This window comes from Pleurodeles waltl, chromosome 11, assembly GCF_031143425.1.
Source record: "Pleurodeles waltl isolate 20211129_DDA chromosome 11, aPleWal1.hap1.20221129, whole genome shotgun sequence".
NCBI classification, from domain to species: Eukaryota; Metazoa; Chordata; class Amphibia; order Caudata; family Salamandridae; genus Pleurodeles; species Pleurodeles waltl.
In genome coordinates this window covers 913,976,050-914,001,232 of record NC_090450.1, presented here as the reverse complement: position 1 = coordinate 914,001,232, position 25,183 = coordinate 913,976,050, and the positions used below count along the sequence as shown (strand labels likewise).

The window sequence follows — 25,183 nt, the reverse complement described above, 5'->3', positions numbered from 1 at the left end:
AAGTGGGGGTCCACAGAAGTCAAAAGGTTGTGAACCACTGCTATACAGAATGTCCTCCTGCCACTATAACCTCTCAATTTCAGGGAGTTGGTTAAAGTCACCATTTAATAGAAAGCAAAGGTCAGCATCTCTTGTTAGCCAGGTTTATAAAAAAGGAAAAGGCTTTGCGCACTGCATGCAGGTTAATGTAAGTGAATTTTGTGGGCACCAGGTATACCGTGATACAGCAAATATATACAGTGCAGTCTTTATGGTTAGTTTATTTGGAGTAAAAATATGTTCCAACTTACAGGTGCACAAAAGCACTTTACAATACTTCAAGGTGTAAAAACAGGTTATAATACAAAAGACAAAAAACTCATACAACCACAAGTTCACCATGTGGTTTGGCGATATTGGTTGAGTAGAGAAGTTATAGGACGTGTCAACGCAAAAAGCAAAACAGTTGAAAAATAAAAATATTTACCAACAAATCAGTCCAAATAAATGACTGATAGCATGTACCGTACCGCTGCCCACCATGCGGATCATGGCAGGTTGTACCCAGTGCGGCAGTGGAAATTCCTGGTCAGACAATGTAGTCGAAAAAGAGTACTTGAAACTTTGCATGCCACCTAACTTAGCCAAGCTTCTAACAAAAAAACTATGATTAGAACATTAAGTATCTTCCTCTCATTATCTCTGTCTAGTTATTGAGTGGTTGTGAGCCACAACATGATGGGTGAGTTTAGCATCAGCATCCAGGATGTAGAGAAGCCTAACAGGAGACCAAAGACAGTACCTGGAACCTATTGTCTACGCTGATTGGGTGGTAATGCCTCGTTAAGAACCAAATTAAAAACATTTTACAATATAAAACAAACTCTTGTGCAGAGTTGGGTTGGCGTGGGCCACCTTCCAAAAAGTGATGTCCCATCTACTATATTAAGAATTCCTTGATGTCAGCATCACTCTAAATAAAGTGGAAGGGATATCGGCCACTTCTTGGTAAATGTCCTACTCTACCAACCTCTACCCAAAGACCAGAAATATTTTATCCTGATGAAGTTATTAGTTCTGAGATGCTGTTTAAAATTAGGCACAATGACTATAGTTTAAAAAAAAAAAAAATCTGTAGTATCAAAATTTATAAGTGATGGATTTTGGAGGCTGTGGGTCAAATGACACACCAAAAACTAAAAAAAATCTCTAAAAACCGGAGTATGTTCTATCTTTGCTCGGATACATCTCACGAATAGTCTGTTTGCAGCAGCTTGGTATTACAGCGTAGGGCTGGATCTCGTCGGAACCGAACCGCCAGTGGATGTACTGCTCATACGCGCAGTGGCGCAACTTGTCATGGATGTCGGCGCTGTGCAAGTCCAACAAAGGCTCTTTGTAGAGCAGAATGAACTCCAGCGTCGGCCTGGACAGGACGAGGCGCGCAAAGAGCGGGGCGGCGGTGACGCAGGCCCCCTGGCGCCTTCGACAACACAGCTGCTCCCTCCGTTTTTCCATTGGGTGGCACCTTCCGCAGACACACCATGGCACGCTTTTGGGGTCAATTTTTTCAGACCTGTTGAGCAGCGGCAGTTCTTCCGGATTTTGAGAAACTAGAACCGGCAGTTGAACGTCTCTCATGTTGCTGCTGTTTCTCTGCAACTGAAAGATTACAAAGATTAGATAAGGCGCCATGCACAAAATGTGTGCTCGCATTTATCTTTGCTAATCCCTTCAGAGCTGGTCAGTCGTAATTTTTTTTTTTGTACAATAGCAACCTTTACTTCTCAAATGTTTAACAGCACACACGTGCCTCCCCTCATTATATGACCTAAGGTCAGCCAATGAGAGGAGGCAATAGTCCCAACCCTCCTGGCAGGTCTGAGACTTCCCTCCCCGAGAGCTGCAGCAGTTACATGTTGTGATTTAATTGACTATTTGGTGCATGCGTGTATGTATGAATGCATGTGTATATGTGAGTGAGAGTTGTGAGAGAGTGGTGTGTGTGTGTGCTCTCAATGACACCAAAACACACTTAACATGCACTTTCACTCAACCCCCTTCACTCTCACCAGTGCTTAATTTGTGCTTGTTTTATTTTTGAGGGCCTGCGCTTCGCCTTCTGCCTCGAGCATTTGCTGCGGGCAAAAGACACGTTTGGGAAAGACAGAGGAAGAGAAAATTGAAAAAGCGTCACAATGAGGGAAAGCAGAAAGCTGCAGGTGTGAGCTGAAGGGGCAGGGAGTGGCTTTAATTGGATTGAAGAGGCCCGAGATGGCCGTGCTTGCAGTTTGAATTGCAGCAGCCGCGTGTTTAAGAAGAGGGCTTTGGGCACCAGCACCTTTTTACTTACAAATTATGCACTGACTCTCACTCACTCATAAACACATACATAGAGAAATGTAATCTTTGTTCCCGTTACCTAAACACTTGATGAAACCCTCCGGCTCAATGAAGCAAAAGCAGCCCTCTAACCGGGAATATATCCCTACCACGGTAATCACGACACCATCAGAAGCCTAATCAGATACGTATCTGCAATGGTGGCCGGCTGCTGAAAGCGCTATGAGGCCACACCATTGGCAGAATACGCGCTACTACAAATGCCAATCCGATAACTCACGAGCCACACTCGCTGGTAAATATTCAGCCACGACGCTCCTGCCTCAGCATCCCGCCTGTCTCCCGGGATACTTGCAACAAGATGGAGGCGGTTTCCCCTCAAGCGGACAGTTCCAAGGGCGCATCTGAATGAACACGTTGCACTGACCCTTTCCTTCAGTTTATCATGCCCAAACCTCAGGTGACTGTTTGCAAACTGGGAGTGATCTGTGTCACAGAATTAAAAGCTTAATTTTTTCCTGGCACACAGTCGGTTCCATGCCCACGAATTTTCCAAAATCACTAACGAGATACAAATCTCACAGAATGTGGGAAAGCTCTGGTTGCCAGAAGGCAAAGTATAACCCAAGGAGCTGTAATCTTGCACTCGGCTGCCGGGTGAACAGCCTTCCTTCAGCCAAGGGTGTTCCACCATGAGGATGTCAGGCCAACCCAGAATGTTGTGTTTTATAACGATTCATACTCTTTCATGTTTACAATGTAAGGTGTTTTATTTCATAATGTAATTCAAACCTTACAATTTATGAGTTAGAAAACAATAAAAACATTCATAAAAACTCCCACAAAATATGACACCATTTGAACCCAAATAACCCTATTGAGGCCATCGCAGCGAGGCAACATTTTTTTCCAACTAAACTCAACGTTAGCCTATTTTAAATCACAATTTGGAAACAAGTTTTCATATCAGAGTAACAATATGTTCGCAAGTGAACAACACCAGTTCATAATATACGAATCATTTCTTTAATCAATTCTTCCAAGCTCTTTCAGGCGCGACAGCTTTTTTCTCCAAAGAAAACGCCAACATACTGAAATGACCTTTGACATGGCATAAACCAAAAGTGGTGGTGTGGGGGGGAGAGGGGGGACAACTTGGAGTAGGTCGTACCATTTTCTGACAATTACATACAACAAATAGAAGAGGAATTGGACTCTAAGATATGGTAATAATAAAGGTGTAATAACAATACAGTTTGTCAAATTATAACTCACCTTCGTCGTCACTGTGTGAGCACGTGGAGTAAAATAATACAGAGGCTGCAGCGCCTATTGCATCAGAAGATGAATGAGTGGAATGACGTGTGTTAAAGCGCCTACTGGATTTGAGGATATTGCGAGCAATGACATAAGGGTTAAAGTACCTGTTGTAGCTGAGGTTTCGACAAGACAATATCATATGTGTTAAAGTGCCTATTGTATCTAAAATTGAGTCAGGACAATAACATATGGGTTAAAGTGCTATTGCATTTGAGGATATGACAGGCAATTATATAGGGATTAAATTGCCTATTTATTCTGAAGTTGGGACAAGACAGTAACACAGGGGTTGAAGTGCCCATTATAAATGAGGTTGGAGCAAAACAATAACATAGGGGTTAAAGTGCCTACTGCATTTGAGGATATGACACAGCAATAACAAAGGGGTTAAAGAGCCTATTGCATCCGAGGGTGGGACAAGACAATATCATAGGAGTTAAAGTACCTATTGCATTTAAGGTTGAGCCAGTACAACAACATACATGTTTAACGTGCCTACTGCATTGGAGGATATGACAGGTCAATAACGGGGGTTAAAGTGCCCATTGCATATGATGTTGGAGAAAACAACATATGAGTTAAAGTGCTCAGTGCATTTGAAGATAGTGCAGGACAATAATGTTGGGGTTAAAGTGCCTATTGCACTTGAGGATCGGGCAGGACAATAACATAGGGTTTAAAGTGCCTAGATGTTCTGAGGAGGCAACAGGACAATAACATAACTTTTACATGACAAGCACAAGCGTGCACACACCAATACATTAGCCTCGGTGTGCGTGTCTTCTTCAGGAGAGACAGTATGTAACGTGTTTTTCCTGCTCTGATGCAATACGCGTGCCACCTAGTGGCATTTCGTGGAACTACGTTAAACTAAATATCACACGTAAACAGAAAACATCAAAAACAAGCATTGGCAAAGCCAGTAGGTCTGGCGTTGGCTGACAGGCGTCTGGCTTTGTTTATGCTCGTTTGTCATGGTTTTTGAAAAATGTATTGTTTGTGGAGCTGCCAAGTCCTTGCCAACAGAACAAAATGTCTAAGAGCAAAATATTTTTTTGTCTGAAAACGCACACATTGACATAGTAGTGCTTGGCACTGCAGGGAACTACTTTTTGTGTTGTTTTGCTCCGGTGAACGAGTGCCATCACTCACAGTGAAGTTAACCAAGGGCTGAAGTGGGCTGGCCCACTGCCCCATGCCTGTAGAGGGTGAATAACAAATGTGAATTACACATTGAAAGATCAAATAATGAAGGCTGACTGACAGCTCCTCTGAGTAATATGTTATGAATATAATTGTAGTGAAATCCGAAGGTCTTGTCTAACAGCAAACCACGAAACAAAAACAGGGCAGAGTCTTTGATTTACATCACAGCAGTACTGCTGGCCTGGTCTGTCCACCAGCCACTTAAGCATCTGTGCAGTTCATGAACATCCTGGGACTGACAGTAGATAAATAAATAAAACAAGGAATCCTGCACAGACACTCTTATGTTGTTTGGCTCCGACAAATGAAGGGAGCATCGCAAACATATCCTCGTCAGAGCAGGTAATAGGCTGCAAAAGCATAACTACGAGTGCTGTTACTTCTAGCCTCCAGTCACAGGACAATGTCTATATCTCTACTTCGGTGGTGGTCAAAGCTGTGTAAAGACAGCATGTACATAATACTACATGCTCGGCTGCAACAGCTACATAAAAACTCTAAAGAACATGATCATCACATTACAAAGCTGCAATCACATATTGCTCTTTCGGTAAAAATACACTTGCTTGCTTGTTCATATTGTAGAACCACGCGCTCCAGTGGTAAGACAGTGTACTGCACCCTTTTTTCTTCTTGGAATAATATAATGAATGCGAGGATGGCTGCTGCAATGCATAAATGCAAGCTCTCGGTAAATTGGAATTTAGATTCCAGCAAGTTTCGGTATGTAGTAATGGCTGAAAGCACTTTGAAAACTACTAGTGTTGTCTTTTGACAAATAATTACAGGAAAGCACTGTCCATATAAAACGGGTTCTCATTTTGATGTCAAAGCCTGCAAGACTGTGCAGCTATTGGGTTGCAAAGACCTAATGGGGACATGCTAAAAGCTTCCCTCCAGAAATTTATTCCACCCATTACTCACCATTGTCTTTGTGTTTTTACACTCATTTGCTTGCTTTCTATTCACTGGCTTTTTTGTTTTAGCTCATCTAGCAGGTGTCTGTACCACTTGTGGAACATAGGCTGTGCTCCACAGGTGGTACATAGACTATGCTCCACAGGTGGTACAGAGTCTCTTTACCACACCTCGTACTGGCTTCTTTTATTGTTCCACTAAGGTTTGGACATATACACACAGGCCGACATACATACACATGCTCTCTCTCTAGTCTTGTGTTTGAATATTGCTTATTTTGCAATATATTGTGTTTTGAATACTTCTAACAATCCACAGTGTTCTCCCTTTCCCTGCCTCTCAAGCCCCCTCCTGCCCTGCTTCTCATATAGTATATTTTAATATGATATGCCATCCTGATTGTTGGGAGAGCTAAAGCTCACACTCCCCAATCTTACTGACTAAGCTATGCCCGTGATTGGGTAGACTGAAGTTGAGAAGAGTAGATTGGGGTACACTTAAGTGGAGTGGGGTAGACTGGGGTGAAGTGGAGTAGATTGGCGCAGACCGGAGTGGCGTTGGGTAGACTGGAAAGGAGTAGTTTGAAGTGGTGTGGTCTTAACTGTGGTTGGGTAGATTGGGGTACACTGGATTGGGGTGTAATGGAGTGGATTGGGGCAGAGTGGAGTGGGATAGACTGGGGTAGACTAGAATGGATTGGGGTAGATTGGGGTGAGTTGGGTGGACTGGAGTAGATTTGAGTGGAGTAGGGTAGAGTGGGCTAGATGGTAATGAAATGGATAGAGGTAGATTGAACTGGAGTGGGGAAGGCTCAAGTGTGGTAGGGTAGATTGTGGTGGATTGGAGTGGGATGGATTGGGGTAGATTGGGGGAGTGTAGTGGATTGGGGAGGGGGACTGGGGATGGATCGGGGTAGAATGGAGTGGAATAGGGTAGGCAGGAGTGGGGTAGCTTGGAGTAGAATGGAGTGGGTATATTGGGTTAGACTGGAGTGGAGTAGAATGGAATGGGGTAAATCGTAGTAGATTGGAGTTGGGTAGATTAGAATGGAGTGGAGCAGATTGGAGAGGACTGGAGTGGGGTAGATTGGAGTGGAGTGAGAAAGACTGGAGTAGAGTGTGGGAGATGGGATGGAGTAGGGTAGCGTAGGGTAGACGAGTGGATTAGGGTATAATGAAGTGGAGTAGATTGGAGTGGATTGAGCTGGATTGGAGTGGAGTAGGGTAGATTGGGTGGGATGGATTAGAATTGACTGGGGTAGACTGCAGTGGTGCAGATTGCAGTGGGGTGAGCTAGAGTGGAAAGGAGAGAGCTAGACTGGAGTGGAGTGGGATAGACTGGAGTTGAGTGGGGTAAATTGGGGTGGGATAAGGTGGAGAGGATTGGGGTAAATTTGAGTGGGGTAGATTGGGGTGCGGTAATTTGTAGTAGACTGGAGTGGGGTAGATTGGAGTTGAGTGGAGTTGGGTAGATTGGAATGGAGTGGGGTAGATTGGAGAGGACTGGAATGCGGTAGATTGGAGTGGAGAATGGAGTGGAATGAGAAAGACTGGAGTAGAGTGGGGTAGATGGAATGGAGTAGGGTAGAGTGCGGTGAGGTTGGGTAGACTGGAGTGGAGTGGGCTAGATTGGAGTGGAGTAGATTGAAGTAAGAATGATTAGACTGGAGAGGGGTAGACTGGAGTCGGATAGATTAGAATTGGCTGGGGTAGATTGGAGTGGGGTCGATTGCAGTGGGGTGAGCTAGATTGGAGTGGAATGGGGTAGACTGTAGTTGAGTAGGGCAGATAGGAAGGGAGTTGGGTACATTAGAGTGGAGTAGATTGGAGTTGAGAGAGGTGAATAGATGTGGATTGGAGTTGAATGGAATGGAGTAAGATAGATTGGAATGGAGTGAGGAAGATTGGAGTGGACTGCGTAGAATGAGGTGGAGTGGGGTAGATTGGGGTAGGTTGCAGTGAAGTGGAGTAGATTAGGGTAGACATCAGTGGGGTAGATTGGGGTGGATTGGAGTGGAATAGACTGGAGTAGATTGAAGTGCCATGAAGCAGCAGCTGCACTTTATAAGTATAATTTCATTAATTCATTCAAGTGGAATCAGGAAATGGGTTAGATTTGGAGTGGGTTATACTGGGCTAGATTGGAGTAGGGTACAGTGCACTGGAGTAGATAGGAAGAGGTTTGAGTTGAGTGGGGTAGACTGCAGTGGAGTGCAATAGATTGGAGTGTGGTACAATGAAGTGGAGTAGGGTAGATTGGAGTGGGGTAGACTGAAGTGGGGTGGGGTAAATTGGTGTAGAGTGGAGTGGGATAATCTGGGGCAGATTGGAGTGGGGTAGATTGAAGTGGAGTTGGTTACATTGGATTGGAGTGTGTTACATAAGGGTGGAGTGGGGTAGAGTTTGGTAGGTTGGAGTGGGGACGAGTGGAGTGGGATAGATTGGATTGGGGTAGTTCGGGGTAGGGTGGAGTGGGTTAGATTAGGGTAGATTTGGGGGCAGTTGAGTAAACTGTAGTGGTCTAGATTGGAGTGGGTAGATTGTGGTGGAGGGGGTAGATTGCTGTAGGGTGGAGTGGAGTTGAGTAGATTGTGGGTAGAGTGGGATAGATAATTGAGTGGAGTGGGGTAGCTTGGGGTGGGGTGGAGTGGGTTGGATTATGGTAGATTTGGGTGCAGTTGAGTAAACTGTAGTGGTCTAGATTGGAGTGCAGTGGGTAGATTGCGGTAGAGGGGGTAGATTGCTGTAGGTTGGAGTGGAGGTAAGTAGGTTGTGGGTACAGTGGAGTGGGATAGCCTGGAGTGGAGTGGGTTAGATTGGAGTGGAGTGGGGGTAGACTGAAGTACACAGAAGTGGGAAGGAGTGGGGTAAACTGGAGTGAGCTAGATTGGAGTTGAGAGGTGTGGGGTAGATTGGTGTGTAGAAGATTGGAGTATAGTGGGTTAGATTGAGATACATTGAGGTAGGATACATTGTGTTAGACTGGAGAGGGTAAATTGGGGTAGATTGGAGTGGTTGTGGAGTAGATTGGAGTGGAGTGGGGTAGGCTGGTGTGGAGTGGAGCAGATTGGACAAAAGTGAGATAGACTCAGGTAGACTGGAGTGGAGTGGGGTAGATTAAGGTAGTGTGGAGTGGGGTAGATCTGAGTAGAGTGCGGTAGAGTGAAGTGGGGTAGATTGGAGTAGATTGGGGTGGGTGGAGAGGTGGAGATTGGGGTAGACTGGAGTGGAGTTTGTTACATTGGATTATAATGTATTAGATAGAGATAGAGGTAGAGTGGAGTGGAGTGGAGTATTTTAGGGTAGATTCAGTGGAGTGGGTAGACTGGAGTGGGGTAGATTGGAGTGGACTGGGGTAGATTGAGGTAGTGTGGAGTGGGGTAGATCTGAGTAGAGTGCGGTAGAGTGAAGTGGGGTAGATTGGAGTGGAGATGAGTGGGGTAGATTGGAGTAGATTGGGGTGGGTGGAGAGGCGGAGATTGGGGTAGACTGCAGTGGAGTTTGTTACATTGGATTATAATGTATTAGATAGAGGTAGAGTGGAGTGGAGTATATTAGGGTAGATTCAGTGGAGTGGGTAGACTGGAGTGGGGTAGATTGGAGTGGACTGGGGTAGATTGAGGTAGTGTAGAGTGCGGTAGAGTGAAGTGGGGTAGACTGGAGTGGAGATGAGTGGGGTAGATTGGAGTGGATTGGGGTGGGTGGAGAGGCAGAGACTGGGGTAGACTGCAGTGGAGTTTGTTACATTGGATTATAATGTATTAGATAGAGGTAGAGTGGAGTGGAGTATATTAGGGTAGATTCAGTGGAGTGGGGTAGATTGGAGTGGAGTTGGGTAGACTGTAGTACAGCTTTTAATGGTTTATACTGGAGTAGATTGGTAGTTTTGAGAAAGATTCAGTGGAGTGGGGTATAATGCAGTGGAATTGGGTGGCTTGGAATGGAGCAGAGTGGGTAGAGTGGAGTGGGGTAGACTGTAGTACAGCTGGGTAGATTGGAGTGTACTGGGATAAAGAGGGGTAGTTTGGAGTCGACTGGGGTAGTTGAATTGGAGTGGGGTAGACTGGAGTTGGGTGTGGTAGTCTTTAATGAAGTAGGGTAGAATGTCGTTGGGTAGACTGGAGTGGGGTAAATTGGGATTGTTTGGAGTAGAGAGGGGTAGATTGGAATGGAGTGGACTGGGGTAGTTAAGAGTGGCATGGGGTGGTTATGATGGCATGGGGTAGAATGGAGTGGGGTGGGGGACGATTGGAGAGGAGTGGAGAGTAACTGGTCGTTAGGCTACATCTCTTGCACCTAAGTGCATATGGATAGGAATACAGGGCACTTGAAAGCACTTTTGGTGGACTACATATGAGAATGAGGACTTAGGCCCAGGTTATAAGGAGACCTGGAGTAGTTGCTAATGGTGCACATAACTTAAGACACATACATTGTATCTACAGAGGAGAGTTGAAATACATTTTAGACTGAGGATATAGGTTTTAAGGAAAATTGATTAATTGCAGTGCTGGCAAAAGTGAGGAACTTTTAAAAGCCACATAACTGTTATTTGAAAAGGCACAGATGTGTCCAAAATGTTTATATTTCTTAGTGGCCTGAAGCAGGTGACAGGACTACTTGCTTGAAAAGACTATGCCAGTCCAGTTTCAGACTAGGTACACTTTAAACAGACACATACTTTGTTTGCAGAGTGAAGAGGTGCAGCCTACAAACAGATACAGTCACATGAACTGCTTTAATATTCCGTGCCATTTATTTGGTGCTATAAAAGGAAGCGCCAAAGTATAAAACAAAGTGACAAACTGCATTAATAGCCAATGCCATTTATGTGGTGCTGTAGAAGGAAGCACCAAATTCCAAAACAAATTAAGGCACAACAAACAAACCTGTATGGCGGAAAATAAAAACCACCTAAAGGTGTAGCAGGGAAGTGGAAATGACTGACAGAAAAATGAAAAAAGTACCCTGAAACACAAGCAGCGGAAGGACACTAATCAAATGAAATCAATTAGTACTTGGTTCATGCTCCGGAGGAAGTGACGTGCGCTATTGCTGGCAAATTAGGAGGCAGACAAAAAGAATGACACCTAAGCCAGCAAATGGTGTGTAATGGTCGGGCTTCAAGCTGCTATTGTATGTATACCCTTGTAGCAACAGCACATGAGCATTGTTAGACAAGACCTAAAAATGCTTTCCTAACTTCGTTACTCATGTGCTTGCATCCCTGCTGGTGCGCTCCTACAAAATGACACAACAGCTGTGACATAGCACATTTTGTTTTTATTTTACAGCCATGCTGCATAGCACCTGTGGTACTGTACAGCATGCCTAAAAATCAGTGACAAAGTCGGCCGGTCTTGCAGATGAGACTCATTGGCTTTGCCAATGCTTATTTTCTTAAACAATGTGTTAGCCGAACACTTTGTTGACGTGATCTTTAAACCATTTCACCAATTTTACTTGTCCAATGTCTTTTTAAATGCACAATTCGCCAATATTTTCTAAAATTCCGCTGGTTGGGGGATAAGCTACTAACACCGCTTTAATGTGGTCTTTAAATCATTTATACTTTTTCAGTCTTACTTGCCCAATGCACTATAGAATGCATGATTTGTCTCCATAGTTTCCAAAAGTATCCCCTTACAGGTGATTGGAGAGAGGGAGGGGGATTTTCCCAACTTCTGTGTAAACTGATCATCTTTTCAATGCTTTGCAAAAACATTACTGGTCCACTGCGCTTTTATAATTCTTCTTTTTAAATCTAGTCTGTCATTTAGAATAACAAATTATCAGCTAGCACCCTCCTGTCTTTAAAATGGACGATTATTTGATAGGGGGTGGTCAGAAGCACTCGATCAAACACCGAATCCTGTGATTCACCAGGAACGCTACCCCTGACCTATATGAAAAAACACAATTAAAATGAAAGCATCAACATTAAATCGTCGCCAGGAAAAACACCTAAATGAAGAAGATAAGAGTAGACACCAAAAAAAACAACAAAAAAAAAACTTAAAGAAAACATCAAAAATACATATAAAAATAAAGCTTCAATAAAGCCAGCAAGATGGTTCCAGGCGTTAAACGCTCGCTGCCGACATTATGGAGCTGTAGATCACGAGGCAAGGCCAACTCATCCATCCAGTCTTCCGAGGGCAGTAAATTCAGTACCCCCACACTGAGTAATGGCAGCACCTGGTATTGTACAGCGCTATAAACATGCAAAAAAAATGGTACGATGCGCTACATACAACACTATTATTTTTAATATTAGTAATGAATGATCTAGGTTAAAAACTCCAAAATATTATTTGAAAGCAAAATATTGAAATTGAATAGAATCAGACACCATTCCCCTACTACCTCCCTGCACTGCTGGCTGTGCCAGAAGCAGAAAAATAAAATGATAGTAAGCTAATGTTTTAGGTTTCTGTTTCTGGCTCAGCTAGTGGGGCGACGCTCCATCACCACCAGCGGAGGAGCTGCCCCTGTGCACCAGCTGAGAGAACCTTCACCTGTGAGCAGCCACGAAGTGCCCTCACAGGTTGTCAATAGCCAGGTTGAAGATATGTTGATGCTCTTCCAGGATTGGTTTATGGAAGTAGGAATCTTTGAGATCCACACATGCCATCCAGGCCTCAAGATAAAAGCGAATGTCACAAGATGGAAGGAGAGTACAACGAGAAAGTGTTTCAGGTAGTGGAGATCAAGGATACGCCTCGTGCCCACAGTACAGGGAGTGCAGAATTATTAGGCAAATGAGTATTTTGACCACATCATCCTCTTTATGCATGTTGTCTGACTCCAAGCTGTATAGGCTCGAAAGCCTACTACCAATTAAGCATATTAGGTGATGTGCATCTCTGTAATGAGAAGGGGTGTGGTCTAATGACATCAACACCCTATATCAGGTGTGCATAATTATTAGGCAACTTCCTTTCCTTTGGCAAAATGGGTCAAAAGAAGGACTTGACAGGCTCAGAAAAGTCAAAAATAGTGAGATATCTTGCAGAGGGATGCAGCACTCTTAAAATTGCAAAGCTTCTGAAGCGTGATCATCGAACAATCAAGCGTTTCATTCAAAATAGTCAACAGGGTCGCAAGAAGCGTGTGGAAAAACCAAGGCGCAAAATAACTGCCCATGAACTGAGAAAAGTCAAGCGTGCAGCTGCCACGATGCCACTTGCCACCAGTTTGGCCATATTTCAGAGCTGCAACATCACTGGAGTGCCCAAAAGCACAAGGTGTGCAATACTCAGAGACATGGCCAAGGTAAGAAAGGCTGAAAGACGACCACCACTGAACAAGACACACAAGCTGAAACGTCAAGACTGGGCCAAGAAATATCTCAAGACTGATTTTCTAAGGTTTTATGGACTGATGAAATGAGAGTGAGTCTTGATGGGCCAGATGGATGGGCCCGTGGCTGGATTGGTAAAGGGCAGAGAGCTCCAGTCCGACTCAGACGCCAGCAAGGTGGAGGTGGAGTACTGGTTTGGGCTGGTATCATCAAAGATGAGCTTGTGGGGCCTTTTCGGGTTGAGGATGGAGTCAAGCTCAACTCCCAGTCCTACTGCCAGTTCCTGGAAGACACCTTCTTCAAGCAGTGGTACAGGAAGAAGTCTGCATCCTTCAAGAAAAACATGATTTTCATGCAGGACAATGCTCCATCACACGCGTCCAAGTACTCCACAGCGTGGCTGGCAAGAAAGGGTATAAAAGAAGGAAATCTAATGACATGGCCTCCTTGTTCACCTGATCTGAACCCCATTGAGAACCTGTGGTCCATCATCAAATGTGAGATTTACAAGGAGGGAAAACAGTACACCTCTCTGAACAGTGTCTGGGAGGCTGTGGTTGCTGCTGCACGCAATGTTGATGGTGAACAGATCAAAACACTGACAGAATCCATGGATGGCAGGCTTTTGAGTGTCCTTGCAAAGAAAGGTGGCTATATTGGTCACTGATTTGTTTTTGTTTTTGAATGTCAGAAATGTATATTTGTGAATGTTGAGATGTTATATTGGTTTCACTGGTAATAATAAATAATTGAAATAGGTATATATTTTTTTTTGTTAAGTTGCCTAATAATTATGCACAGTAATAGTCACCTGCACACACAGATATCCCCCTAACATAGCTAAAACTAAAAACAAACTAAAAACTACTTCCAAAAATATTCAGCTTTGATATTAATGAGTTTTTTGGGTTCATTGAGAACATAGTTGTTGTTCAATAATAAAATTAATCCTCAAAAATACAACTTGCCTAATAATTCTGCACTCCCTGTATACCTCGGAACGAGAGAGGACTGGGATTTAATTCCAGCGACTTGCTTTTTGGTTCAGTGGAATACAGTTTTTGAATCTCCTTTAGATTTTCAGCAAACTCCTCTGAAATCTTGGAGGACAAAGAACAAGAGTGCGTAGGAAGATTTAACGCATAGCCCTTCCAGACAATACTCAACGCCCATTGGTATATGTTCAGTAAGGATGGGATAGTCTTGTTGCTACAGCGGATGTCCTCCCCTGGAAGCTCAGATGACCGTCTTGCATATGTGACATCAGTCTGACTTTACTGCGGTTACAGATAATAGTACTGGCTTTGGTCTGCGACACAATCTCACTTTTTTGCCTGCTGGCGCCTGGGTCCATTTCGACTTTGAAGGTATGAGAAGACTAGTAATTGCCTTGTTTTTTGGAGTTGTTTTAATTGCATTCATTATGTTGCTGTTACAACTTCAGTCATACACGTCTGTATGACCGCCTCTGTAGATGGTGAAAATAAGGTTTCACTAACAAAATGTACACCATCAATTTATCCTAGATAGTGTTGTGCATTGAGTAAGTAAGTAACCATGCATGCTGTCTTATGAACAGTGGGCCTGTAATAGTCCGAGATGTAGTACCTGTCATGCCCATTATTATTTGCAGCGGTCTCTGGAGGCCAAAGAACCAATCCCATTCTTTCACCCGAGCGAGACAGCCCACTCTTGCACCCTACGAGACAGCCCACTCTTGCACCCTACGAGACAGCCCACTCTTGCACCCAGGACAGACATTCAGCAAACTTATCTAATTTGTTCCAGTTTTACAAAATGTAATGCCACTTAGCCAATACAATGTAAGGCAGAGGGGCATTTCCATTGGGATTCCCACAGTCTTACTTCTTCCTCTAAAACCAAAGCAAGGACGCGGAGTTGGTCCTCTCACTTTTCTGAGACAGAGTAGAGCATTGCCCAAAAACTATGAAAGTCTCCTCTTTAGGTCATTTTTACTTAGTGTCCAAAGCTTTGGAGATAAAAGGCTCAGGCTGAGGCCTATTCTGCATGGAGCTCCTATTTCAGAGAGCTTTCCATGCCAAGCACAACATTACTTCGCAGGATTCAAGGGTTCCCTCTTCATGTCGGAATCCCGCGAGTCTGTATTGGTAGCCATGCTTTCTTCAGTGCTGCTGGACGCAGCGGCTCATGGATATTCACCTGAAGCTCAGGGTCTGGTAATGGTTCGCCTTCAGCAGGAGCCAGAACAGGCTCAGAACTTGGTAAAGGATTCAAGCCCTTTATATGAAGAATCACGTCTGACGTCACCAAGGCTCTTGGTACTTACGTGATATTCTTGAGTAGTGCTGAAGTATGTAAATGAGCTGGTGGAACCTTCTTCTCGGAAGAAGATACTGTGAAGCAAACTCATTAGCACCGTCTATTTGCACCGGAGTCTGAGAAGGCAAGGCAGAAGTGTATTAACAGTGGTGTGATACAAATTAAAAATCAAAGATCTGGACACCTGCACACAAATCAAAAATATTGGGTTCCCTAGCTATGGTAAAGTAGTTCCTAACTTTGGTCCCACCTGGCAGCCCACTCTTACCTTTGGATAGGCGACCCACCCCATCCTGCGGATCCCCAAAAAAGATCTCACAGACAGTGGAGGGCTCTGACGCGGGCAGTGCAGAGATAACCCATTGCTTAGATACATCGCTGAAGTGTTGCAAACAATGTGTGTTGGGTTGCCACGCATCCAGCTTCGCCTAGAGCTGTCCCTGTTCCAACATCCATGAGCACCAGGCTTTCTGCCAGGGATAGGCAGGTCTGAGTTTTAATTATCATTCTGCCGGTGCAGGCGTGTTCTGCTTGGGAAAACTTGTTGAATAAACCAGTTACTGCAGGAATGGAGTTTGTGTACACAAAAGCCTACGCGGGAAGAAATGGAAAAAAAGCAAGACCACAGACAAGTTTTTTGGAAAATACATTTTCAATTTCTCACATTATGACTTGTTTAAAAATAAATAAACCACATCCATCTTGCCTGCAATAAGTTTGTTCAGCTAAGGCTACTTCTGCTTATAAATTTACCTATTTCTCTTTGTACCTGATTTTGTTACCCAGAAGCCTCTTGCAGCCCTGCCAAATGCATCAGGGGTCAGAATGACCCATTTTGGTAAATCTTACTCAAGCAATGTGTGGCACTAGGCAGGCAGGTGCAGGACGAGGTGATTCATTTAAACAGAGCAGGTATTGTGCCCCCGCGCATCTCTAGCCTTCACAGCATTTCAGTATAAAGTGAGTTGAATGTGAAAGTGAAGAGCCCAGCACAGCTCCTGTCACAAAATACCGGGAGTGCAGAGTGTGTGGGCGCAAGGAATCTCACCATGAAGATGTCAGCATTTGAAGTCAGACAGCTCTACCCCTTCTGTTTTCCAAATGGCTGCAGCAGAACCTCAGATAGTGCCCCAGAGCCAGAGCTAGCCTTTGCTCATACAGCGCCCTGAGCGAAACCAAATTTGCCACCCCCTCCACATTTTTGTTTTGACCCAAGTCATCATAGGGGAAACTGCAGCAGGGAACTCCAGCGCCCCTGTGGAGGTCTGCGCCATGGGCGTGGGCCCAGCTGGCACACACCAAAAGCTGGTCCTGTCTGTAGCTGTTGAGAAGGACCTGAATGAGCACTTAAGATTTTCATTTCAATATCTGAACTTCCCCTAGTGGTTTAGCTCGGGTCGCAATGTGAAGGGTTCCATCTCTCTTTGGAAGCTTGACTACGCACAGCTTTCCTTTCATGAACATGATGATCGTCCTGCAAATATCTTTGCAAAATGTGCATTGTATTGTGCAGCTTTCTCCGGCAACTGAATATGAAAAATGGCCATGACATTAGAATAGTAGCCATGGACCACTTTTTTACTTTACCATCTAATGGCTTCAGGGAGGTCTTAGATTGTTCCATGAAAATGAGTCAATTGTTTAATGTCCTTTTTAAAACATGTTGGCGTGGTCCTATGTTGAATTTAAGGATCTGTAGCCCTGATTTAATCAGGTTAAATGCTTTGGCTGGTAGTTCAGCAGCACAGTGAATCACCGTGCTGCTGATCTAACTGATTAAATCACGGCTACAGATCCTTAACATTAACATAGGACCACGCCAACGTAATTTAAAAAGGACTTTAAACAATTGGCTAATTTTCATGGAACGATCTAAGACCTTCCTGATGCCATTAGATGGTAAAGTAAAAAAGTGGTATTATTAACCACACACCAGGGCTACATGAAATGGAAGGCAAATTGGTATCGTTTTATTGTTAACACGACTAGGATGTGTCCGAGTTCAATCAAATAGGGGTGCTTCCTATTTCAATATTCTGTCCTGATGAAGGCCCGCCTGAATTAATTTCTTTGATTGGGGTCAAAACGTCGACATGGTATTAGAAAATGTAGATTGGCTTTTGAAAAATTCAGCAGGCTAACAGTGCCTGTGGTTATAGGTGCTTATTTGGGACCTCATGCTTTTAACCACAGTTTGGTATTAGTTTTCATGTAAATAGCACTGCAACACTTATACTAACATATAATTCACTCACACTGCACCGTTATACAGGAGCACCTCGATTACTTTACTTTAAATTGTGAAATTTAAGTTTATAATAAATGTGATATATAATTCACAAACTTCATCAGTACAGAAAGTTCTTTATAGTACAACCACTGTCGTGGAGGTTAATTCATATCCTTCCCCTAGAGGGACCAAAACATTTTTCTGTTACATTATTCTTTCATTCTAATCTTGTCCAAGTCCCGCTCAAAGAGTTGAGCAATTCCTGATATTTTCTCTTTCTTAAACTCTAGCTTCTTTGCTTAGTTTGTTAATGGTTGATGCTGGTCCCTGAGCTTGAGGACCTTTCTAAATTGGTTCGGTTAACTTAAGAATCCCAATCGTGGCTGAACCATCCCCTCCACTGTCCTACTGCTGACGCCGACCAGACGGATGCCCAACTGACAAAGAAATCGCAGCTTGCTGATCCTTTGAGGAGAGGTATCCGAAATATTATTGTTCTGTTGTAGATTTTGTTCTTTCTTTTAGGTTCCAACCGCTATTTTGACAGAGCCCGAGTTAGATGGTTTCTAAATTAACTTTGACTAAAATTGATTTTTGCATAAAGTCCAAACATGCTATTCGGATTAGAGGATTAGTTAGTATGTGCCGAGTCATTAAATGTTATTAACCAAGAATTGATTTGTTCATCTGTTGAATCTAGATGTATGCTATCTCAGTTGTTCAGTTATCAATGCTATTAATTTGTACTGTAACTCTTGAATGTCTGATAACGGCTTTAGTTAAATTGAGATTCTTTTGCCGCTTTGGTCAGCCTGTGTTGTTTGTATATGCTAAACATTTGGTTTTGAGATTAATCTACGTGACACTAGCATTGTTAATATAGGGAAATAAACTTTCTAATTTTACTAAAAGGCATGGTTATCCAAGGCCACATGGGTCACGGTGTGTAAAGATTATTGACTCAAAACTTCTGATAATTGATTTGTTGCACCTGTTATGTTGTTGCTGATCAAGTTATGAGTTAGGATGGTGTAATCACTCTAAGCTTAGTCAAAAGGTGCATCGAACCTCAAGCGCGTCCCCTCATAAATAAATTACCAGAGACCAAATAAGGCCAGACGTGCTCACACTAATATGAAATTCAATTTAACTCCTGTCGATCTCTTATCAAATTGTGAGCCCACACCTGACATTTTCCTTTGTTAGGTTGCTGCGTTTACATTGTTTATGCTGGTGCAACAAACGTTTTCATTTTCAGTACAATTCTGTTAGTAAAGGGAAGTATGCTGCAGACGTTGTATAAGGCCATCGGGAGCACTGCACCTGTCCTAAGGTAGTTAAGAGATTATATTGTGAAAAAGGGGTAATATGTAAAATGTAACTATTAACATGGACATGACTGCTTTGCTCCACTTGTAATAGTGTCACAAAGTGTCACACAAGGAATTGATAGGTCACACAAATCACACTGAAAACGTGGACATGTCACACACACGCACAATAAAATCTTGGCAGCTATGCTCTTGTTACACCAACTATGCTTTAAAATTGTTTTCTGCACAGCATCTCCTTTACGTCAAGAAGCAGCGCTGTGGAAATGATTCTGCTCAGCCACGGCTTTCCAGAAAAGCCACTGCTTCTGTCTCTATTTGAAAACTTACTTTTTAGCCACGTATCTAACATGTTAGTACAAAGGCCATATAGCTCCTTCAGCTTCAGGCACACAAGACACCCTAATGTCAGCCTAAATTAAAAAAAAATAAAAAATAAAAATAAAAAAATAAAAACTTAAAGGCTTATTTTCAGCTGTTTTTGCAATGAGAAAAATGCTTAATGGATGCAAAAACAGTATGAAGACGCTACTCTGTATACTCCCTTATCTTCCTTTTAGGTCTCGTCTACCAGAATACTGCAAGCTGTCTGACTGCAAATTATTGTGGGCTTAACAAAACGTTCAGTAGGCTTAAAGCTTCCCCATTGCTTACAATTAGTTGCTTTATTGTCACTCTCATTTGCTTGCTTCTTATTCGATGGCTTGCCTTGTCCTTCATATGTTATACTTCTACAGGAACACAGGCTCTTTACCATCCTTTACGTGGGTGACTTGTACTTTTGCACTGCTCACTTTTAGTGAACTACTTTTTTATTTTTCTTGCAGCTCTCCATGACAGTCCATGGGTTTTCCAGCTCTCACCTTGTGTTCCTCCCCTAAACAGCTGACTCCTCTGTATCAAGTTGATCTCCCAGTCATGTACTTCTCTCTCCCACCGGACTCTGTTTCGCTTGACCTTGTCTGCTGCTTTTCCTCTCCGCATCTGGCTTAATTTTTATTTTCTGCTCCCCTCCCCACTCCTTACCCCACCTGCTCTTCAGTTGCTCCCCCACACTTCGCAGGTATGTAAATTGTTTTCAATCTGTGTAGGGAGATGCTGTTGCCATTTACTGCCAGGTGTTCCACAAAAAAAAAAAAAGCTTTCACAGACTTAACATTTTTTTTTAATGTACTGATCTATGTGTTGGTCCCCATCTTATATTGGTTAAGTAAAAAAACAAGAAAATGATGCCACCTGTATCATTCTGCAGGCACGCTCATGCATGGTGATGCATGGGTGTCTGCAGAATGACATGCCTGGCAGCAACAGCTGCATCATCGTGACTTTTTTTGGTCTGTCTTGCTTTTTGCTGATGCATCAAAGCATTAGAAAACAGCACTGCCGAAGCCAACAGGTCCAAAAGGAGAGACCTACTAGCTTTGCCAATGCTTGTCTAGGATGTCAATGGGTGAAAAAGCACACCTAAAATCCTTATAGTACATGCAAAAGAACCAGGCTGGATCCAAGGATGAGATGCCCTTTTAAGATTAAAAAGCACATGGTTTAAAGATTAAAGTAAATATTTTTGCTATGATGTGTTTTTTAAACTGCACAGGAAATCTCATTCATGACCAAAAGTAGTTACTTTTACATACACAGCAACAGCTGCTGGTGGGCTCCTCCTCCCTCTGACATAAAATTGAAAGAGTGGGCATTCTGGAAGGATGGGCTTCGTAAAGTGGAACCATGTTTGCCTAATTTCATTTTGCCTCCGCTTCAGCCAACTTAAATATGTCAGCCATTTCACCATAGGTAGGGCTTGCAAAAGATGAGAACTGTCCAACGAAGTTCAATGGAACATTTGAAGGCAAAATGGTAAAGCTCTTAGAGAACTTTGTGTGAGCCAGACCCAATGCATGGTTTCTGCACTCTTGCCAACAAAAACAAGCAGGAAGACGGCATGAAACATTAGATTTCCAATTTATTGGATCAAATTCTCCTACTTTTTTTACTTTATTGAGCATAACATAGTTGTCTTAATCTGTCCAAACCTCTTATCTTTGGATCTCTGGCTTTGGTCAGCATCATGTATAGATTATGTCCCTATTGAAACAAAACTTTTACAAAGTACACATTCATTTAGAGTTTGGTGCTAAATCTGGTGGCTGTAGCCCTAAGTGATATTAACGTTACTACACAGTATTAGCTCTGGATTTAGAGTTGTGTGCAATTTGTGAGAAATAAATACAATAATATTGTCAAATGTTCTTCTGCGAATATTTGTCTTTTCTTAGGACCAGTGTTTTGCTTGTGGTCACATCATATCATATCCTTTACCAAATGAGGTATTACTTAAATTCTCTAAATCAGCATGAATGGTGTAAATGTGTGGTTGTTGGATTATGGCTTTTACCTACCATTACTACGAGATAAAAAAAAGACTCTGAAGGTAGAAGGCTGTTGGGGCCTGGGTGTTTTGTGTCAATCTGGTGCTATGCAACCGGGTATGAGAGTGGCAGAGAACATGCTCCTATCTGTAGGTGCAATCTTGACAAGGATCATTGGTCCTAACTTCACTGAAGAGTTTATCTGGCAGTGTTTATGTTCTTTTTACCTCTATTTACTAGAGATTGTTTGCTATTTAGGTACCTACTTACATCCTGGAGACAGAGGCATTCTGATCTCTAGGGGCATAATGGGATCACCTATGCGGTATGTGAGGACATCCCAAATCCCATTTCTTTCAAAAAGCAGAAGGACAAGGAGTCGGAAAATTAGGGAATCTTCGGAACACAGACCTGAATCCTAATGCACCAGGGACCCCTTCATCATTTTGGTGCTCATTCATGCTCCTCTCCAGGCAAATATACAATTCAGAATGAGGGTAATGCATTAAGGACCCTTTAAAGGACCCCTGGCCAAGTGATCTCTCCCATACACTATATAATAAAATACAAAAGGGGATGGTCAATTTCAGCTCATTAATTCCCCCTGATGAGGGTAGAGACCCAAAACCATTTTAACTTCTACCTCTCTGGATCAGACCAGTAAAAGGTGACAAGTACTTCATTACTTGACAATAAATTTAAAATGAACTTAAAAAGTCAGGTCACAGATGACTGCATTTTGCAATTGCTTGGCCTAAGTTCCAGGCAACCATTAAAATAAGGTAACACAGCAATCTATCATTTAGATATTGCAGGTAGACAGTTTCTCCTGTGAACAGACAGTACAAGATAAGGGGCAGAGTCTCCCAGACCTCCTATCAAGCGTGTGTCCCTAGTCAGGTTTCCCAAGCACAGTCTTTGTACAAGTAAGGTCAGTCACACCTTGAAATGCTGCAGCTGTTTCACTTTAATTCACTTGCAACTAAAGGTCCTTCCTCTGGACTACGATTCGAAACCAGACATTGCACTTAGATTCACTAAACAATTCAAGAGGGGGTCTAAACAGCATCACAATTGCTACCATTAAACAATTTCAGATGCCACATACACTCGGGGGCGACCCAAGTGAGAGCAGACCACCTCAACCATGAACATCACATGCAAGCACCTTTGAGCACACACTGAACAGGCTAGTTGGGTGAGGAGGTCCCGCCATAACATACTACATGGTATGAGAGAGAGCGAGAGCGCGCGCGCCATGGCACTGATCGAGAGACTTCTGACAAGTACCTCTTGCACCAAAAACCTTTCTGTGCCAGTCGGAACGATAGAATGTAGTGCCGGCATCCCTTGGACACTGTGCCAGAGGGTGTTTAACCTTACACTAGGGGTGCGTGACATCATAACCCTTTTACGTAAAGTGTGCCAAATTTACAACATTTGGACTTCGAAGTTTGTGTCCCTCAGACAACTTTTCCTACATCAGTCTTCCACGGTTTTCCAAAGGTTTTGCAGCAGAATATATGCTAAAATAATTTTATTGGAAGAATTTGCATATTAAAAGTAAGACGTTTGTGGGGTTTTACTTACATGAACTGTTTTTCGCATCTATTTCTGTTTTTTAAAACGCCTCTAGTTTTATCATTTAAAAAAAAAAAAAAAACTTTGGGATGTACTGGGATGCGAAGTTTGGCAATTTCAGCCATTCCTTATTTAAACATATTTGCACCACTTCAACCTCTATAGAGAGACAGACTAAGCAAGCTGACACCTCCGAGTAGCTAAATTTAGCAGATTATTGTTATATGGTTTGCATTTGTACCATTTAGCGTCCGTTGCTAGCAGTGTACTACAAGTGTAAAAAAAAACATTTTTTTGCAGGTTGTACATCACAACTTGTTGGGGTTCTACTGGCTTGAACCTTAATACAGAGCAAGGCAGGCTGCGTACATAATTGATACATTACTGATTCTGCTAAAAGCCATCTAGATTTTCAGAGGTACAGGCCTGTCCTCATACCTCCTCACTGAATATATCCACATCCAGTGTGTTCATTTCATCCAGTTCAAAACAATCAAAGGTCGAGTTGCTACTGGCTTCTTTGAATCTCTCACTAGTAGTTTCCACACGACGTGTACAGCAGGTACACTGGCCCACTAAGCTGTCGTCAGTGGCGGCTGGCGTATGTTTATGGCGGGGGGACGTGCACAATAATAATAATAATAAAAAATAAAAACAAAAAAAGTAACTTACCTGCAGGTGTCTTCCTCACAGCGTCCTCCTGCTCCTGGAAGTTCCAACGTGCGGGATCAGGAAATACCAATTTTTTCTTACCAATGAGCAGGCAGGAGTCACACTTATCTTTTATTTAGCTCACATACCTCAAAGTAAACCGTCTTTTGTATTCTATAAAGTTGGATGCGATTACCAAACTCAATACTTTTTATGCCAAAGGATGACAGGATCGAATTTTATTCGATTTTAACACATCATAAATGGGCACACATAAATAAAACAAAAATAGCATCCATAGTATTGAAATAACATTTTTTAAATTCAGAGCACACAAATAAAATGAGTAAAACTCATATGACTAATTAAAATTGATCATAAAAGAACCCTTTCTTACAATATTTGTACTTATTACTTTGTCCAGGGCCGGCTTTAGCACTGGTGGCGCACTGTGCGACATTCTTCCACCCCCCCCAAGCCCCCCAAACTCCATGACCACCTCCTCGAAATTCCTTCACTACCACCCAGTAAATGTGCCCCATACCTCCTGAAAGCCCCCTTTCACATACATTCATTTGTTTTAAAGCGCTTGTAAACGCTGGCTTTACTAATCCACTCAGCTATCCACATAAAATATAGTTCTGATCTTTGCAGCAGGCATATTAACCCTCTATGCTACTTTATGGCGAGTCTAAGCTGCCCCTAGACAAAACTACCATCTCTCGCCCTAGCAGGAACATTAATCAGAAGAGGTATCTTGACACATTTTAATTGATGCCTGAAGGCTGGATACACAAGGAACTTTTCAGCAGGTGCTTTTAAATTGCAAGTTTCTAATCTAAGTTATTGCTAAACACAGTGCCCCCCTGAGGTCAGCGCCTCCCAATTCAGGTCAGCACCTGGTGCGGCCACACCCCTCGCACCGCCCTAAAGCCAATCCTGACTTCGTCAAGCCCAAGGGTAAAAGTAATTGCCTTTAGCCGTATCGTTTTCTTATGCGCAGAGCCCCTCTGATAAAATTGAGAACTGCCAGGTAGGGTAGACTTCCTGAGAGTCCTGCAAATACAATAATCTCCAACCATCATAAAGGGAGTCTGGGCTAGCAGGCACAATAATGGGATCAAAAATAAATGTCGAGGAAAATAATAAAGTGAACAAAAAAAAGAAAATGAACAGTTGACTTTCTAGAAGCATTATCACAAGGACAGGGAGGGAAATTTCCCACTCAACCACCCTGGATCGGGAAAGCCACTAGAAAATGAACAATGCCTAGATGTAACCTAGTCAAATAAAATCTATATTGGTGATTCGAGACAAATGATAAATAAACCTGCGACTATACGGCAGGCACAGCCTTATATTATTCATAAATGACGGACACGAGGGAAGTCATAAATGACGCTTATTAGCCAACACCGCTCTTTTGATATATACATTGATTTCATGAGCTGCTTTGCTTGGGGGCTGATGTGAGCAGGATCATCATAAAACATCCTAAAACCTAATTCTCCAAGAACACGTTTAACATATCCCGGCCATGGGATTTTATCATGATTAGACAGAGACAAACACTTTGAGATAATTTGTCTAGAGAATTCAAGCTCTACCGAAGACCAAAATGTAACCCATAAAAGTAACGGGGCTACACCTAT

The 25,183-nt window shown here is 42.9% G+C and overlaps 1 protein-coding gene across 7 annotated transcripts in view; it reads right to left on the bottom strand.

Moving 5' to 3' along the window:
* Window positions 1–242: 242 nt before the first annotated feature.
* The window catches only part of P2RX7 (purinergic receptor P2X 7), a 210,909-nt gene continuing 185,968 nt past the window's right edge, over window positions 243–25,183 (bottom strand). For 6 of the 7 annotated variants that reach the window (XM_069214884.1, XM_069214882.1, XM_069214883.1 and 3 more), the window contains one exon: window positions 243–1,641. In XM_069214884.1, coding sequence (XP_069070985.1) covers window positions 1,189–1,641 — 453 coding nt within the window. In that variant the 3' untranslated portion in view covers window positions 243–1,188. Of the gene's footprint in view, window positions 1,642–23,552; window positions 23,587–25,183 lie in introns of all 7 variants that reach the window. The other variant, XM_069214888.1, reaches the window with a different exon arrangement.